This window comes from Mobula hypostoma, chromosome 12 (assembly GCF_963921235.1).
Source record: "Mobula hypostoma chromosome 12, sMobHyp1.1, whole genome shotgun sequence".
In the NCBI taxonomy this organism is placed as follows: domain Eukaryota; kingdom Metazoa; phylum Chordata; class Chondrichthyes; order Myliobatiformes; family Myliobatidae; genus Mobula; species Mobula hypostoma.
The window spans coordinates 15,870,330-15,889,473 of record NC_086108.1 but is presented as its reverse complement, the minus strand read 5'-3'; the positions used below and the strand labels follow the sequence as shown (position 1 = coordinate 15,889,473).

The 19,144-nt window shown below is 41.8% G+C and overlaps 1 protein-coding gene across 7 annotated transcripts in view; it reads right to left on the bottom strand.

Moving 5' to 3' along the window:
• rabgap1l (RAB GTPase activating protein 1-like) overlaps nt 1-19,144 on the bottom strand; it is a 586,024-nt gene that overhangs the window by 17,576 nt on the left and 549,304 nt on the right. Inside the window, exon 3 of one of the 7 annotated variants that reach the window (XM_063063658.1) lies at nt 3,137-8,435. The exons of 5 other annotated variants lie outside the window; for them this stretch is intronic. In XM_063063658.1, the coding sequence (XP_062919728.1) occupies nt 8,418-8,435 (18 nt within the window). In that variant the 3' untranslated portion in view covers nt 3,137-8,417. Of the gene's footprint in view, nt 1-3,136; nt 8,436-19,144 lie in introns of those variants that run through there. One more of the 7 variants, XM_063063652.1, reaches the window with a different exon arrangement.

Here is a 19,144-nt window from a genome sequence, read left to right as displayed (position 1 = left end):
TTCACTGACTGGTGAGCTGCTCAAGTTAACAGCAGCACCAATGATGGTGGAATCATTGCCTGCCTCTTGCTGTCTGACCCTAAGCCTCATGATGAATACTCCTTTGTTTTACATCTCTTGAGAAGACAGCACATTGAATTCCCTATGAACTGGGACTTGCACTGTTCCCTAGGACCTGCCAAACCTAAATGAAAATAGTTGCTTGTTGGCTCCTATTTCTTCAGTTGTGCTGCAGATTGTTGCAGCCAGCATTGATGGGGGGGGGGGGGGGGGAGGGGTGGTTTTGGAAAGTTAGCTGAGGATGTAGATGTTGCAAGCACCATCCAGCAGCATAGCTGGTAACAGAACACAGAATAGTCCAGCACAGGATCAGGCCCTTTAGTCCATGATATTGCACAGAACTAATTCAACTAGTAATTAAATGCCTAACTAAACTGATCTCTCCATTCTCTACATTTCATGTGCCTATCTAAGAGGCCCTTAAACGCCTCTATCATATTTGCCTCCACTATCACTTCTGGCAGTACATTCTAGGTAACTACCACTCTTTTTGTGAAAAATTTCCCCCTTATTCTCCTTTGAATTTACCCCCTCACACTAAATGTATGTCCTTTTAGTATTAGATTATATATCTATATGGTTATATGGTTATAGATATTTCGACCCAAGCAAAAAGATACCACCTGTCTACTCTACCTATGCTTCTAATAATCTTATAAACTTCTATAAGTCTCCCCTCAACCTCCACTGCTCCAGAGAAAACAACCGAAGTTTGTCCAGCCTCTCTTTATAGCACATGCCCTCTAATCTGGGCAACATCCTGGTAAACTCTTCTGTGCCCTCTCCAAATCCTTCCTATAAGGGTAGGATGGGAATTGAATGCATTACTCCACAGAGTTTTGTGTTCTAGCCTAACCAGAGTTTTACAAAACTTCGACATTACATCCTTACTCTTGAACTCAATGACTTGACTAATAAAGGTTTGCCTACTAATAGGCCTTCTTTACCACTCTATTAACTTGTGAAGTCACATTCAGGGAGCAATGGACCTTAACCACAAGATACCATACCTCCGTATGTCAACACTGTTAAAGGTCCTGTGATTAACAGTGTACTGTCCTTTTACACTTGATCTCCCAAAGTGTAACACTTTACACTGGCTGGATTAATTCCACCTGTCATTTCCCTGTCCATAATGGGTGGGTCACATGTAGCACTGGAGTGCTGAGAGCTTAGTCTTTCTCTATCACTGGCATCCAGGAAATCCAAAACACAGTACTCTGCAATAGAGGTGGGCAGTGATGAAATTCTGAGGAAACAAACTGGTAAGTGCCAATAGCTCCATGTTGGATTTGGAAGATGTGTTAATAAAGTTTGAATCGGCTCGCAGTAATAAGTAAGGGCCACTGGATGGTGCTGACAACTGACTTGCAAAGTAAGTCTGTGCCAGCAGGGAACAGAATTGGAATGGTATTTCCAGCTGCTTCAAATTCCCCAACTGCTTCACCCATCTCAGGCTCTGTAATCCCATCTTTCCATTAAAATGGCTTAGGTCTCTTTGGGTTGACTCTTCCATTTTGTTCTCTCACCACTCCCATTTCCAAACCTGTCTCCATCCGTTGCACCTTTCAGCTGCCTCGTCCCTTTCCCTCACCTTGTCTGTCCTGCTCCCACTTAACACTGGCAGCCAGGTTTAAGTTATGGTTCAACAAAGCATTTTGTGCAGGACACACTCTGGTAAGGTGTTGCTTAGTAAAACACCTCTGCAAGTACAGGAAATCACAGCTCAATCACTGCAGCCTGATTTACCCCATGCGGGCTGCCACCGGGCACTGTCATTGTGTTCAGTCCCATGGGCCACTGAGGCCTCTGAGCTAAAGTCATGCCTGTTCTTCCTGCAGATTTGATGCAGCATTGGAGATGAACTTTGCACTCACTTCTGGAAACAGAATGGAAGGTATGCCAAGTGCTGGCTAACAGACTGACAACCACAGTGTTGCAACTGTCAAGAATGGATATGGTTCTCTTCCAGCAGAAATCAGTGTGACTCAGTGACATTTAAAGACCTTATAAAGAAAATAATAGCAAGTATGGGCCATTTCACTTCTCATGATTAATCCTTTATTTCAGCACCATTCCCCTGCTCTGTATTTCCTTCACATGCCTTGTCTTGTACTTGCCCAGCATCTGAGGTTCCATTGCTGTAAAATTAGCTGTATTCTGTTTGATACGTTTATCCATCAGGGTACAGTGCAAACACAAAATACTGTACATGTGGTAGAACACAGAGTGTCAGGCAGATTTTATGGTGGAAACTGATAGTCAAGTGCTTTGGGTTGAGATCTATTCTACAGTGTGAAATTAAAAAAATATTTTCATTAATTTGCTATCAAATAAATACACCCATCAAGGTTCACAGTTAGTTCCCACCTCACAGTGGCTTGGGTGCACTCCCAACCTCAGGTGCTGTTTGTGTGGAATTTGTATGTTCTTTCTGTGACTGTGCAGCTCCCATGGGTGCTCCAGCTTCCCCCAACTTCCCAAAGATGTGCAGACTGACTGCTGAACATTTCCCCTTGTGGTAAACAACCAGAATCAGAAAAGTTAAGCTGACACCATGTGGGTGAGAATGAACTGCAAAAGATACAAGGAGTGGGGAATGGGACAGGGATCACTCCCCTGGGAAACTGGTATGGATCAAACAAGACAAATTTATGACTGATTGTGATTGGTTCTCATAATGACAGTGTCAAGACAAGGCCACCAGCTTAAAAGCTGATCTTGACTAGAAAGGTTTGACAGGCCATTCACAACAACAGCCATCATTAAATTCTGTTGTTATCCTAGAGGTTACCCTGCTGACACCCCCTTGTAATGGGCTATGTGTGGACATCAAATCAATGACATCCACACACACAATGACATTCCCAGTGAGTGGCAGGACATGTGGCTAACCTCTATGACTGGATAGAGACTACATGGGATATGGAAGGAGATTAAATAAGTGAGTGAAGTCTAGCATAAACTATATTGTACATGGAGAGTGGGAACAGGAGGTTTGATAGACTGAAATGCCCAGCTTCAGAATATGCTAATATAACAGGTTGTGAAGATTGCTTTACAGATTATTCATGGCTGTTGTATTTTTCTCTGAAACTGAGCCATTTCCTTTCACTTGTTGCTCAGCTTCATTTCCCTTCTAAACTGATATTTATTGTAAATCAAAAGCAGAATGATTCAGATGCAAATGTGAAATAAAAACAAAAGTTGCTGGAGATGCCCAGCAAGCCAGGCAGCATCTGAATTGGAAAAAGGTAGAAACTATAGTTGGGAAGGGCAGAGGGAATCACAGTAAAAACAAGGATGGGGACCAAGAGAGACTGAGTGACACAAGTGATGTGGCTGTGGACTCTTGAGAAGGTACATCTGCGAAGTTGATGAAATAATCTTAGCAACCAGAAGAGGGCCAAAACACTGAATGCTGAAACTCTGAGATAAAAGGATTTGAGTAGCTTATTATCTGAAGTAGTTGGGACTTTATTCCCTGAAGTGTAGGAGAATAAGGGGAGATTTTATAGAGGTGTACAAAATTGAGGGGTATAGATAATGTAAATGCAAACAGACTTTGTCCATTGAGAGTGGGTGACACTAGAACTAGAGGTCATGGGTTAAAAGTGAAAGGTGAAATGTTTAAGGGGAACATGAGTGGAAACTTCTTCACTCAGAGGGCAGTGAGAGTGTGGAATGAGCTGCCAGTGCAAGCTTGGATGAGTGTTTGATTCTGGCATTTAAAAGAAGTTCGGAGAGCTACATGGATGGGAGGGCTATAGTGCGTGTGCAGGTCGATGGGACTAGGCAGAATAGTAGTCCTGCTCTAGGCATCATCTGGTAACAGATATATATAGTAAGGAACTGGAGATTTGGTTAATTCTCAAGATTTCAGCCCCGCCCTCACCAAGAAACACAACTAAACACAGGCTATAAAAAGTAACATTTATTTTGTTGCAAATGAACATTCCGCACATTACTTTCAAAACATTTACAAGATCCTGAGTTTCAGCACAACACAAGCATAGTATGGCCGTAGATAGAAGCCCAAGCTCTGAGAAATGAAATACTGTCAAAGGTGTGTGGTGTTCATTCAAACACGTCTGCAAACAACACTAACGTGGAGGGCAGTGAAACACAGGCCTTATCAACCAGCAACATGAAACTAGGAACGAGGGAATAAATAATCTACCCATGAAATTGTCCAGACATCATTTCATTCAAAGCTGATAGTTCAATTTAAAAGGTCTGACACACACATTCATGAACATAACCTTCAAGTTTCAAGCTTGCTTTGCGATGTGATAAATCATTTGGTACAATTGCAAAGTAGCAGCAGCCTTCACATAAATTCCAATAATATTTTTACAATAGGCTCAGAAGTACATATCTTGTCCCAGAGTATCAAATTCAGCACCAATGCCATGTCACAGCATTTTTTTTAAAAAAGCTAGCTTGCTAGTAGCCCTTCTGTTAATTATTTCAGTTTTAAGTTGCAAAGTTAATTATCTAAAAACCTAACGTGCTAATTGAAAAGCACATACTCTTCACTTTGATCGCTGCCATGCCAGGTCCTGAGGATCATTGTGACACCTCGACCTCACACACTCCACAGGGACCATAGCCCCAGCCTTTTGACAGAGTGTCAATTTGCATGGTCCTCAGGTGGAGTGAAATTAGAGTGGGCATTAAAAAAAATTAACCCTAATAAAGCAGTGAGAGGGAAATGGAAGAATTCCTGTCAGGTTCTGGTACTTCCTATATGAGTCACACCAGAGTAGAATGTTGCATTAGAAGACAACTGAAATTAAAGCTGAAACTCTAAATGTGATATATTCTGGCTGGATAAATGCCTTTGTGTGAACTGGAATACTGAGGATTGTTAGTCTGGCTTGAAACCTCCCCGTCTGTACACAATCACCTGATTCTGGTGGAAGATTTTGGTCAGCGGACTGAAACAGCTCCATCAGCCGAAGTGACTGTGGAGCCTTTCACAGTTGCTGAAGAATTTGATTTACTTATGATGATACTGCATCTGCTAAAGAGAAAACAACAGAAGGAAAGCAAGTACTTACACCTCAGTTGGAGATGGTAAAAGTAGCAAGATACGCAAATTTCCCTTCATTGTGACTTCGACTGGGACTGATCTGGGAGTGGGGAGTGTGGAGAGAGTGAGAGACCACAGAAGCGGTCCTTACTGGCTTTGAGTGCATCTGCAGGGACCACATCCCCCATTCTGAGCTCTGGCAGAAGCCTACAGATGATGGTGGGAGTGGAGAGTGAAGGGTTGGAAGTGAAATAAGGGAAACAAGTATTAGGAGTGGCTACTTTGAATCTTATGGCACCAACAACTTTAAAATACTTTTTAATATCAATCCACTGATTTTTTTAAAGACACTAGGATCAACTGTAAGCATCTCAGTAGATTCACGCTAGTGGAGAGTGTTCAGCCCCTCTTTAAGGCTGATGCAGTTACTTCCACCTAACTTCAGTTTTGTTATTTTTACGTGACCCAAGGTGGGATAGTGAGGGAATTCCAGACTTTCACCTCTGCTTCTAACATCATTATCACTCAATCTTAAGGCCCCGTCCCCTTTTTCTGGATTCCCTCACCAAAGGAAATACTTTTTTGTTGAACTTATTATTTAACTTTACTCTTAAACAGCCCTTATGCTTTGATATTCATTCGAATACAAGATCAGTCCATGAAACTTAGCTTCATAATTTAACTCTTTAAGCACTGGATCATTCTTGTGGGTTTTCCAGAGGGGTTGGGCTACTCTTGATCACTGTCTTGGGTGGGGAGGGTGGGTGGGAGGAGATCATGCTCTACAAAAGCAACCTCATTTCCAGCCTCTTTGACCTACTCAGTTTATAGGTTTATGCTGCAGAGAATGGGACAGACAGCTCTGGGGATGGGACCTCTGGTGATGCAAATAGATGTATTGTGTAGTTTTTCATTGACTCTATTGTACTTCTTTGTTCTTCTCTGAATGCCAGCATGAAAATGAATCTCAGGATAATATATGGTGACCTTGATAATAAACTTACTGTGAACCTTAGATATCAGAGGTGGAAGAGAATGGAAGTTCGATGGGAACTATAAGGAGCTTCTCACATTTAGAGAGAAATGATTTTACATAGTGCGGGGAAGAAATTAATTGATGGAATTTGAACCCAGTGACTGGTAATGATACAAAATCTAATGGAGCCAGCAAAGGACTGTATTAAATGAACTATTGATTTTTTTGTTGATTCTCGGGATCTGGACATTATTAGCTAGACATTAGATTCTGTCAGATCCAACATCCACCACCCACCTCGACCAAATGTTTACAGGGCCTCTTCAGATGGTAGGTAAGATTGAACCACACTGCAGGGAACCAGTTGGACTAGGCAATCTGACACCTTCAAATTCACTTTTACTTAAACCACAGATTGTTTCCTCTGATTGAAATGCTGGCAACACTCAGCAGGTCTGGTAAGGGGCCCAGCAAATAACCCAGATTTAAGCAAAGTAGGTTTCTGTATTAGAATAAAAAACATTTAAACGTCCATTGGGTCATCTGGAATTGTAAAAGACTATCAGCCCATCAAGTGTGCATGAAACATCTACCTACACTAATCCTATACTTTATTATCTCTACAGTCCCATCAACTCCCCCAAAAATTCTACAATTTATCTACACACTAAGGGAGACTTACAATGATCAATTGACCCACTAATCTGCACGTCTTTGGGACAAGGGAGAAAACTGGAGCACTCATTGGAAACCCATGGCCTCAGTAAGAATGTGCAAGTTTGACATAGACAGCACCCAAGGTCAGGATTGAACACAAGTCTCTGGAACTGTGAGTCAGTGCCATTCAATTATTGGTCTCATCTCTCCAGCTGATGGACTGCAGTGAGAACACAGTATTTCCAGATTAAGTGGGATTTGTGTGCAGGAGGGAGGTCATTGTACAGAACAATGATGTGTACTATGTACACTTTTAGCATCTTCTCAAAGCATCACATATGTATATAATGCAAGCTTACTAGCCCAGGAATGAAGGATCTGAATTACAGGAAAAGATTAGAAGGATACAGAATTATGAGGGTTGAATATGGAACTTAGCACAGCACTAATGAAACTGAGAATACAAATTCATAATTCTCACTGTAGGAAAACAGATAAGCAGGAGGATGTATAAAAGCCAAGATAAAGAAAACTTTCTGATGCCAATCAATTTAAAGCAATTGAAAGCAAATTGTACATGCCATTCAAAAGCAATCCTGATAATTATCAAGAGCAAACTGAAAGGAACCCAAGGAGATAATGGACAATGGTTTTTGTTCTGCAAAGATATAAATGTAAAATCTAGCAAAAATAGGGCTAACATTCAGAGATAAGGATAGTTTCTTCTCAAGTCTGAGTGTTGCCTTTAACAGTGTAAGCATCAAAAGAGTCTTCATTCCTCTCCTGTTTATTCCAGAAGGATCTGATAGAGGAGGTACTAACCTACAACAATATCAGCCTCTACAGGGTGTGTAGCAGCAACAGGAAGGTCTGGGCTGGATTGTTGTAAATACTCGGCAGGTCCAGAAATGAGTATAGACATGATCCAGATTTAAACAAGGCATGTTTTCAGCATAAGAAGAAGAAACATTTTACATCAAAATATTATTAGTCACCTTTTTTAGACCCAGCTGATGGACTGCAGCAAGATCATAGTATTTCAATTCAAAGAGCGGGTCAGGTCTCCCCAGAGTAGGTTGTGGTTCAGTTGCAAGTCAGAAGGCTGCAGGATTCAAGCTCCTATAGAGCAGCCAGCATATAATGTGGTCTGAGACACAATTATGTTGCTAAATGCACACCAGGGTCACCTTTGGAAATGTCATCCTTTGAATGAGATGTTGAATGTGCCCACTCTGACAGATGCACAGCTTCCCATGTTTCTATTCACAGCACCACAAGATGACTTTGCTCTGTCATTCGACATCCACAGAATCCACCAAGTCCATCTGGATTGTGACTTCAACAGCTGTTTTACAAAATATGCTGAGGTGATTTAAGGTGACAAAGATCTGTCCAAACAAAAGTTCTTTTTCTTTGCCAAGAAAGATTACAAGCAGATTAAAACACATTCAAAACAAATGAAAACCTCCATGGAAGATGCTATTTTGCATCCCGAGTTCTTCATGTTCATGCCCCAGGGAACTGCAAGGCAGATGCTGATGCATTATAAGGAATTCTTTGCACTAGTTCTAGCTGGCCATGGTCCAATCTGTAGTAAATAGTGAGTTGCCTCAAATTAAAGTGGTGGGAGCCTTGCCATTTCTTTGAGTAGAAAGTCGCTTCAAGCATTTCTCCATGAAGTATCGCACTTTAGGAAAATGAAATGAACTGAAACAAGAGAAGGAAATGGGGAAAATTAACCAGATCTTGCTTTGAGCACCAGAGAGTCCTAGGAGTGTGAAGAATCGGTATCACCAAAAGATTCCCAACAGGTTATATGATTAATATACAAACAGAACAAAGACACACTGTGGTTACTGCTTCAAAATCTAGTGACTGGTGATGTTCCACAGGGGTCTGTGTTGGGCCAATTCTTTTTACGTTAAATGTAAATGATTTGGATGATGGAATTCATGGCTTTGTTGCAAAATTTGCAGATGATACAAAGATGGGTGGAGGAGCAGGTAGCCTTGAGGAAGTAGAGAGGCTACAGAAATGCTTACACAGATTAGGAGAATGGACAGAGAAGTGGCAGATGGAAGACAGTGTTGGGAAGTGCATGGTCATGCACTTTGGTAGAAAAAATGAAAGGGTTGACTATTTTATAAATGGAGTGAAAATACAAAAATCTGAGGCGCCAAGGGACTTGTAAGTCCTTGTGCAGGATTCCTGAAAGGTTAATTTGCAGATTGAGTCTGTGGTGAGGAAGGCAAATGTGATGTTAGCATTCAGTTCAAGAGGACTAGAATATAAAAGCAAGGATGTAATGTTGAAACTTCATAAAGCACTGGCGAGGCCTCACTTGGAGTACTGTGAGCAGTTTTGGACCCCTTATCTAAGAAAGGATGTGCTGAAACTGGAGAGTGTTCAAAGGAGATTTACACAAATGATTCCAAGATTGAATGGCTTGTCATATGAAGAGTGTTTGATCGCTCTGGGCATGTATTCACAGGAATTCAGAAAAATGAGGGGGAGGGATGGGTGGAGGGGGAGAAAGGGAGGGAGGGGGGAGGAGAGAGAGGGGGAGGAGAGGGGGGAGGAGAGGGGGGAGGAGAGGGGGGAGGAGAGGGGGGAGGAGAGGGGGGAGGAGAGGGGGGAGGAGAGGGGGGAGGAGAGGGAGGGAGGAGAGAGAGGGGGAGGAGAGAGAGGGGGAGGAGAGGGAGGGGGAGGAGAGGGAGGGGGAGGAGGGGGAGGAGGGAGGAGGGAGGAGGGAGGAGGGGAGGGGAGGGGGAGGGGGAGGAGGAGGGGGAGAGGGAGGAGGGGGAGAGGGAGGAGGGGTAGAGGGAGAGAGGAACACAGTTAGATAGATTTTTGTATGACATAGGAGAATTAAGGTTATGGGGGAAGGACAGATAGGTAGAGATGAGTCCATGGCCAGACCAGCCATGATCTTATTGAATGGTGGATCAAGTTTGACAGGCCTACTCCTGCTCCCGCTCTCATCTCTTATGTTCTTATGAGAGATGAAGAAGGGAAAGGAGGGAGTTGAGGAGGAAAATGGGAGGAAGGAGTTTGTACGCTTTCAGGGACTTTGCAGTCTTTAATTGGAGATTGGTCAATATTGTCATTGTTTAAAACAGTTCACCCCTGTAGTTTTCTGAATGCAAGTGCTGATTTGAGAACATGACTAAAGAAGACATGGCTGTGGAATGATCCTCCTGAAAAAACAAGGACACTTCTGGTGACTACGTGTATGGGAAATGTGTCCAGTTGCAGCTCCAGACAGGCTGTATTCAGCAAATTACAGAATGCTGGAGAGACGCAGCTGGTCAAGCATCATCTGTGAAAGGAGAGATGTATGTTGATGTTTTGGGTTGAGACCTTTGGTTATGAAAGTATATGGCATGATTAAGTTTGCTGATGGTACTAAATTAAGTGGTCTTGTTGATAGTGAAACAGATTACAATGAATTGCAATGAATTGCAAAGAGATCTTGATCTGACAGAGAGATAGTTTGAGGAATGGCAAGTGGATTTCAACTTAGATAAGTATGAGATGATGCATTTTGGACAAATATCCAAGGTAGGACTTGTATACAGTGAACAGCAAGACCCTGAGGAACAGAGGGACCTGGAAGTAGTAGTGCACTGTATACAAGTGGGGACATAGAGCCAAATACAGAGATCAAACAGTGTCCAGCAGGTAGAGCAGTTTGGTATGATTAGGTGCTTGGGGAGAAAGAGAAGGAGGATGGCACCAGAGGGAGGTGATGAGCAGGAGAGGAGAAGGAGTGACTGAGGAATGAGAATAGGGAATAGAAAGAGAAAGTAGGGGATGGGGAAGAAATTACTGTAAGTTAGAGAAATTGATGTTCATTTAATCAGGTTGGAAACAACCTAGACAGAATACGAGGTGTTGCTCCTCCAACCTGGGAGTTGCATTGTCCTAGGAGTAGAGGAGGCCACGGACTAGGAATAGGAATGGGAATAGACCATCGTAGAATCCCGCCTTTTTTGGCAGACAAAAGGTGCTTGATGAAACAGTCCCCCAATCTACGTCAGATTTCACTAAATGTAAAAGAGGCTGCACCGGGGGCACTGGATACAGAAGATGACCCTAACAGATTTGCAGATGAAGTGTTGCTTCATCTGTAAGAACTGTTTGCCCTAAATGGTGGAGGTATAGGCACTTGTTCCATTTGTAGGGATAGGATATTATTACAATAATAGTCACGTGATTGAAAGAATGGCAGAACTGGTGGTTTAAGATAAATGTTTTGATGAGGATGGATGAGAATATATAAAAGGAAAGGGCATTGGATTAATGATGAGGGAGAATATCTGTATGTACTTGGGAAGGCTCTTCAAATGAGGCTATATTGATAGAATTTTAAAAAGAAGAATGTGATGATCACTTTGCTGGGATTGTACTACGGGATCCCCAAGAAACAGCAAGAGCAGATACTTTCAACAAATCACAATAAGGTGTAAGGCCATAGATGCAAGGAGTTTAAGTTCATGCAGGATCTTGAACTAATGCACAGAGAAAAAGGAAGCATATTGCAGTGATAGCCCAATGGAAACATGAAAAGTCCTTTGAGGGATTCAGGAGAATACTTAAATGCTAAATTAGAGGCCTAAAGTGAGAGGAGAAAGTTTGAAGGAGATTTACGAGGCAAGACTTTTTGCCTATTCACATATGTAATAGTTTGAGGATGCAGTGAAGGAGAAAGGGAAATTCCAGAGTAAATGTTCATATGTAAAGAGGAGGTACATAATGCTTTTGTGGAAAAATCCCTAGGGTCAGATGAGATTTTTCCTCAGGTTGCTATGGTACGTAAGGGAAGAACTACTGAGGCTAGGACTGAGAGTTTTGAATCTCTGTTGGCCACAAATAAGATACCAGAAGACTGGAGGACAGCAAACAGAAACCCCATTTCAAGAAGCGCAGCAGGGAAAAATCTGGTAATTACAGGCTTGTGAGCCTAATATCAGTAGGAACTAATCAGAGATAGCCAGCACGGTTTTCTCAAAGTAGATCTTGTTTGACAATCTGAATTAATTTTGTGAGGAGGTAGCAAGGTGTATTGATGAGACAATGCAGTAAATGGTGCTTACATGGACAAAGTCTCAGTTAGAGGACTAGTCCAAATGGTCAGGGCAAAGTGGATCCAAATGGACTTGGCAATAGGAGACAGGGTGACTGTAGACAGCTGTTTTTGTGATCAGATATCTGTAACTTGTGGTCTTCCACAGCAATCAGTGCCGAGACCCTTGCTGCTTGTAACATATATGACTGATTTTAATGTGCATGTAGGAGGTACGTTGCCAGGTGACATGAATTTTTGTGAAGTTGGTAACAGGGTGGAGGGTAGTCTTGGGCCACAGGGTGATACCCATGTGAAATGGGCTGAAAAATGGTAGCTGGAGTTTAATCCTAATACATTGTAAGTGAGTACGTGCATTTTGGGAATACTACTAAGGCTAGGATATACACTCTGAACGGTAGGGTCCTAGGGAGGAGAGGATTGGTGTACTAGTCAAAAGGTCATCAAAGGTGGCAGTGCAGATAACTAATGTGATTAATAAAACATAAGGGATACTGCTCTTCATTAGTCAGGGCACTTAATACGGAAGTACAGAGGTTATGTTCCAACTTCATAAAACATCAATTAGACCTCATTTTAAGCACTGCATGCAGTTCTAGGCACCACACTACAGGAAAAATGTCATAGTGCTAGAAAGATATAGAGAAGATTCACTTAGATGTTGCCTAGGATGGAATACTTGAATTATGAAAATAGATTGGAGAAGCTGGATCAGTTTTCCATTGAAAAGAGGAGGATAAGAGTAGTGTAAAAGATTAGCCATAAGACCATAAGACATAGGAGCAGAATTAGGCCATTTGTTCCAACACATCTGCTCCGCCATTCCACCTTGGCTGAGTTATTATCCCTCTCAACCTCATTCTCCTGCCCTTTTCCCATAACCTTTGATGCCCTTACTAACCAAGAACCTGTTTTAAATTTTCTCTGTTTAAAATTTACCCAATGACAATTCCTCAACAGCAATTTTAGGCAATAAGTTCCACAGTCCTAATCTCTCTTCTAAAGAGACATCCTTGTATACTGAGGCTGTGTCCTCTGGGTCTAGTCAACCACGCACCCCTCCCCCTTCCCCACCATAGGAAACAACCTCTCCATGTCCACTCTATCTACGCCTTTCAATATTCAATAGGTTACAAAGAGATCCCCCCTCATTCTTCCAAAACTCCAGTGAGTACAGGCCAAAGCCATCAAGCTTTAACCCTTTCATTCCTGGGATCATTATCGTGAACCTCCTCTGGACCCTCTCTAATGCCAGCACATCCTTTCTTAGATTAGAGGCCCATTCTGCTCACAATACTCCAAGTATTCTGACCAATGCCTTATAAAGCCTCAGCATTCTATCCTTGCTTTTATATTCTAGACCTCTCGAAATGAATGCTAACATTGCATTTGCCTTCCTTACCACTGGCTCAGCTTGCAAGTTAGCCTTTAGGATATCATGCCCGAAACTCCCAAATCCCTTTGCACCCTTTATTTCTGGATTTGCTCCCTGTTTAGAAAATAGTCCATGCCTTTATTCCTTTTACCAAAATACATGATCATACATTTCGCTACACTGTATTCCATCTGCCACTTCTTTGCCCATTCACATAATTTGTCTAAGTCCTTCTGTGGAATCCCTGCTTCCTCAGCACCACCTACCCATCCACCTATCTTTGTATCATCTACGAACTTGGCCACAAAGCTATCAATTACATCATCCAAATCATTTACATATAACGTAAAAAGAAGTGGTCCAAACATCGATCACTGTGGAACTGGTGAATAATGGACTCCAACATCAGTCAGTAGACCACTAAAGTCTGTGAAATCATTGAAATGGCCTATGACTTACTGCCTTTTGCCTCCCAGCCTTCTTAAAGAGTGGAGTGATATATGCAATTTTCCAGTCCTCTGGAACCATTCTAGAATCTGGTGATTCTTGAAAAATTACTACTAATGACTCTACAATTTCTTCAATTACCTCCTTTAGAATATTGGGGTGTAGTTCATCTGGTTCAGGTGACATCCACCTTCAGACCTTTAAATTTCCCAAGAACCTTCTCCTTAGTAATAGCGAGTACATTAACTTCTGTCTTTGACATTCTTGAATTTTTAGTATACCGTTGGTGTCTTCCAGAGGGAAGACTGATGCAAAATACTTACTGAGTCCATATGCATTTCTTTGTCCTCCATTACTACCTTTTCAGCATCATTTTCCAGTGGTCTGATGTTCACTCTCGCCTCTCTTTAACTTTTCATATGTTGGAAAAAAAACTTCTTGTATTGTCTTTTATATTATTGGCTAGCTTACCTTCATATTTAGTCTTTTCTTCCTTAAGGCTTTTTAGTTGCCTTATGTTGGTTTTTAAAAGCTTCCCAATCCTTCACTTTCCCACTAATTTTTGCTATATTATATGCCCTCTCATTTGCTTTTATGTTGCCTTTGACTTCCCTTGTCAGCCATATGCCTCATCCTCCCTTTAGAATACTACTTCTTTGGGATATATCTATCCTGCACTGTCCAAATTGCCCCAGAACTTTCAGCCATTGCTGATCTGTGTCATTCTTTCTAGTGTCCCCTTCCTATTAACTTTGGCTAGGTCTCTCTTGCCTCTGAGATTCCCTTTACTCCACTGTAATACTGATACATCTGATTTTAGCCTTTCCCTTTGAAAGTGCAGAGTTAGTTCTATCATATCCAATTTTATTCTATCTGGTTTAAGATGGTACTATCGAAGAACTTTCAGCAACTTGCACTGCTAATATGATGAACTAAATACTGAGGTTTTGGGCCTAGTCCAGGCATTTGGATCTAAGGACTCAATTTGGCTCAGAATGCTGTTGTAATTTGCTCGCTTCTATTGTTTGCATGATTTGTTTTGTGTTTATTTTTCTCTTTCTTTGTGGGTACTGAGGGTTGGTCTTTTTTTAAAATTGGGTTCTTTCAGGTTCCTTTCTTTGCAACTGCCTGTAAGCAAACAAATTTCAAGGTTGTATGAATCTATTATGAACACTGCCTCCAAAGGGTTCCTTTATCTTAAGCTCCCTTGTCAAATCTGATTCATTACACAACACCCAGTCCAGAACTGCCTTTTCCTTCATGGGCTTAACTATAAACTACTCTAGAAAGTCATCTCGTGAGTATTCCACAAATTCCTTCTCTTGAACACCAACCTGGTTTTGCCAATCTTCCTGCATGTTGAAATCCCCCCCTGACTATTGTAACATTACTCATTTTACATGCCTTTCTATCTCCTGTTGTAATTGGAACGCCACAGCCTGGTTACTGTACAGAGGCCTTTATATAACTCCCATCAAGGTCATTTTTCTCTTGCAGTTTCTTAACTGTACCCATAAGGATTCTACATCGTCAGCACCTTCTAAGGATTTGATTTTGTTTTTTTTTTAACCAGAAGAGCCACCCTACCTGTCTGTCCTTTCAATGCAACGTGTACCATTGGATGTTAAGCTCCCAACTATGATCTTCTTTCAGCCATGACTCAGTGATTCCACAGGTTGAGGGGTATGGAAAGGACAGGCAGCAAGAAACTTTCTCCTCATCATAAAACCAGACAACATACATTTGGGGTAAAGATGAACAGATTTAGAGAGGATCTAAAGGCTATCATTCAGCCAGAGAGTGGTGCGTATCTGGAATGTACTTGTTGAGAGAGTGGTGGCAACACTTAAGTAATGTCTAGATTGAAGAGCACTTGATTTGCTGATGCATGGATATGGGTCAAGTGCTGGAAGATGGAATTACTATAGATGGGTTCCCACTGATCAGTGTGGTTGTAGTGGGCTGAATGGCCTGTTTCCATGCTGTACAACCTTGACCATGATCCTGAGTATTGTCTCAGGATGCAGTGTGATATAGGTCAGTGGAAAGTTGGTTGAGTGATGGCAGATGGAATTTAATCCTAACAATGCAAGCTGTTGCATTTTGGAAGATCAAGTGTAGTAGGACATATACTGTAAATGGCAAAATCTTAGGATTGGACCTTGGCAGACAAGTCTATATACTGTATCCATAATAGTTGCAGCACTGTAGATAAGTTGGTGATGACAAATATGAGATGCTTTCCATCAACAGCTGTGGCAAAGAATATAAGAGCTGTGTTTTGCACTGGAAAAAGTACAGAGGAGATTCACCAAGATTGGTGCATTTCAGTTTTAAAAAGAGATTGGATAGGCTGGGTTTATTTTTCCATGAAGTGAGAAGGATAGTGGATCACCTGACAAAAGTAAACAAAATTGTGGAGCTTAGGTAGCGGAGACAATAAGAATCTTTTTCCTCTCATTGGGGTGCTGATAATAAGAGGGCATACGAAGAGTGATTGATAAGTTCGTGGCCTGAGGTAGAAGGAGTCAATTTTTAAAAACCTAGCACATTTATTTTTCCTACATTTACACACTTAGTCCAGCAGTCGTGGAGCATACATATCCATTCTTTGTAGAAGTCAGCGTCTTGGACCTCCAGAAAGTGGTCCACAGCAGGGGTGATTGATAAGTTTCTGGTCTAAGGTAGAAGATGAGGAGAAACTCCAAACTTTCCACATTTTCACTCAAAGAATTGAACTGCACGTGCATGTAACGAGAGCTGTATAACTCATCTCCTTCTACCTAAGGCCACAAACTTATCAATCACCCCTGCTGTGGACCACCTCTACAAAGAAAGGATCCGTATGCTCCATGACCGCTGGACTAAGTGTGTACATGTAGGAGGGGACTATGTTGAAAAGTAAATGTGCTAGGTTTTCTAAAATTGACTCCTTCTACCTTAGGCCACGAACTTATCAATCACCCCTCATAGGTTGAAGGTGAGGGTGCACCGACATACACTTTAAAAAAAACTGTGAAAAACATAGAAACATAGAAAATAGGTGCAGGAGTAGGCCATTCGGCCCTTCGAGCCTGCACCGCCATTTATTATGATCATGGCTGATCATCCAACTCAGAACCCCGCCCCAGCCTTCCCTCCATACCCCCTGACCCCCGTAGCCACAAGGGCCATATCTAACTCCCTCTTAAATATAGCCAATGAACTGGCCTCAACAGTTTCCTGTGGCAGAGAATTCCACAGATTCACCACTCTCTGTGTGAAGAAGTTTTTCCTAATCTCGGTCCTAAAAGGCTTCCCCTCTATCCTCAAACTGTGGCCCCTCGTTCTGGACTTCCCCAACATCGGGAACAATCTTCCTGCATCTAGCCTGTCCAATCCCTTTAGGATCTTATACGTTTCAATCAGATCCCCCCTCAATCTTCTAAATTCCAACGAGTACAAGCCCAGTTCATCCAGTCTTTCTTCATATGAAAGTCCTGCCATCCCAGGAATCAATCTGGTGAACCTTCTTTGTACTCCCTCTATGGCAAGGATGTCTTTCCTCAGATTAGGGGAAACTGCACACAATACTCCAGGTGTGGTCTCACCAAGGCCTTGTACAACTGCAGTAGTACCTCCCTGCTCCTGTACTCGAATCCTCTCGCTATAAATGCCAGCATACCATTCGCCTTTTTCACTGCCTGCTGTATCTGCATGCCCACTTTCAATGACTGGTGTATAATGACACCCAGGTCTCATTGCACCTCCCCTTTTCCTAATCGGCCACCATTCAGATAATAATCTGTTTTCCTATTTTTGCCACCAAAGTGGATAACTTCACATTTATCCACATTAAATTGCATCTGCCATGAATTTGCCCACTCACCCAACCTATCCAAGTCACCCTGCATCCTCTTAGCATCCTCCTCACAGCTAACACTGCCACCCAGCTTCGTGTCATCCGCAAACTTGGAGATGCTGCATTTAATTCCCTCATCCAAGTCATTAATATATATTGTAAACAACTGGGGTCCCAGCACTGAGCCTTGCGGTACCCCACTAGTCACCGCCTGCCATTCTGAAAAGGTCCCGTTTATTCCCACTCTTTGCTTCCTGTCTGCTAACCAATTCTCCACCCACACCAATACAATGACAATCAGAGCAAAGTGTAATAGCTACACGGAAAGTGCAGTGCAGATACAGTAAACATTGCAAAAAAAAAAACATGTAGGTCATTTTGAGGGCATCTAAGGGAGAATTTCTTTCACCCAGAGTGTGATTGAAATCTGGAACATGTTGCTGGAGGAGGTAGAGGCAGGCATACTCACAACATCTTAATAAGCTCCTAGACAAAACAAGCATCACCAAAGTCTATGACCAAATGTGGTTTAGTGGGATTAGTATAAATAAATATAACAGTCAACATGGAGATGGCCAAAAGGCCTATTTTAGTGCTGTATGACTCTGTGTCTCTTTATATCTTCTCTTTATCAACAACCTTACACTTCAGCTTAGAAATGAGATTACTTCTACCTTAGTTCTAAACTTCCATTGTTAGCCCCAAAACAGAAAAGTCTCAGCAATTAATTCGGTACAAAAAGAGACATGCCTAAATCATGCTTACTAATCCCTTATAAACTATTGTACAAAATTAAAATTAGTGTTTGAAATCTGTTACAAATAAGGACAATTATTAGATTTTTATGACTGTATACCGATAGAATCACAAACGTGTAAGAGAGGAGGTTCTGACCCAAGGAGTTGTGATACCTTGCTTGTCACAAAATATATCCACTCAAACAATACAACACCTTGTAGCCTCTGCTGAGTGAGAGGAAGGAGCAATAAGGGGAGGGGAAGTTATGAAACATATATATATTCCCTTCAATACCTTCAGGCAGACAGTCAGGCACAAAACACAGCAGGACAAAACCACAGCACATTACACTTTACTGTTAGGAAGAGTAGCTACACTATACTTTGCACTGGGTCTTTGGATTGTTGGCTGTGCGCAGGTATGGTGAGGTACAGGTAGCATGAAAAACCTGCTTGCATCACGGGCACATAGGTTCAGACAACATACAGAATATAAACTAAGCAAGACACTGAAGAGAGAGAAAAAAGGTCTGTGCAAAAAAATAAAGGCACAATCTATGTCATTAATTTTTCCTGCATTATTCCACTACATAAACATAATAACCAGGCAAACCTGGGTAACTGAGGTCCCCTGTATTTATATCTGTGGCACCCAACTAATTATTGGTTGCCACTCTAAAAATCATCCCGTTTCCAAAATGTTTTCTATTAGTTTTTATTTTTTTTCTATTATTTTCTACCAACTCCCCTATGGTAAATTATTTCAATTCTGCATTCTCATCTCATATCCCTCTTTGAAATCTGAATAGACTGTGTTGAACTTATCTGTTCTGTTTACTACATCCTCAATACATTTTCTACTCACAATCCCTTTCCATAAACAATGTTGGTTCCGGTTGATTTTATAAATGTCCTGCTATTTGCTACTAA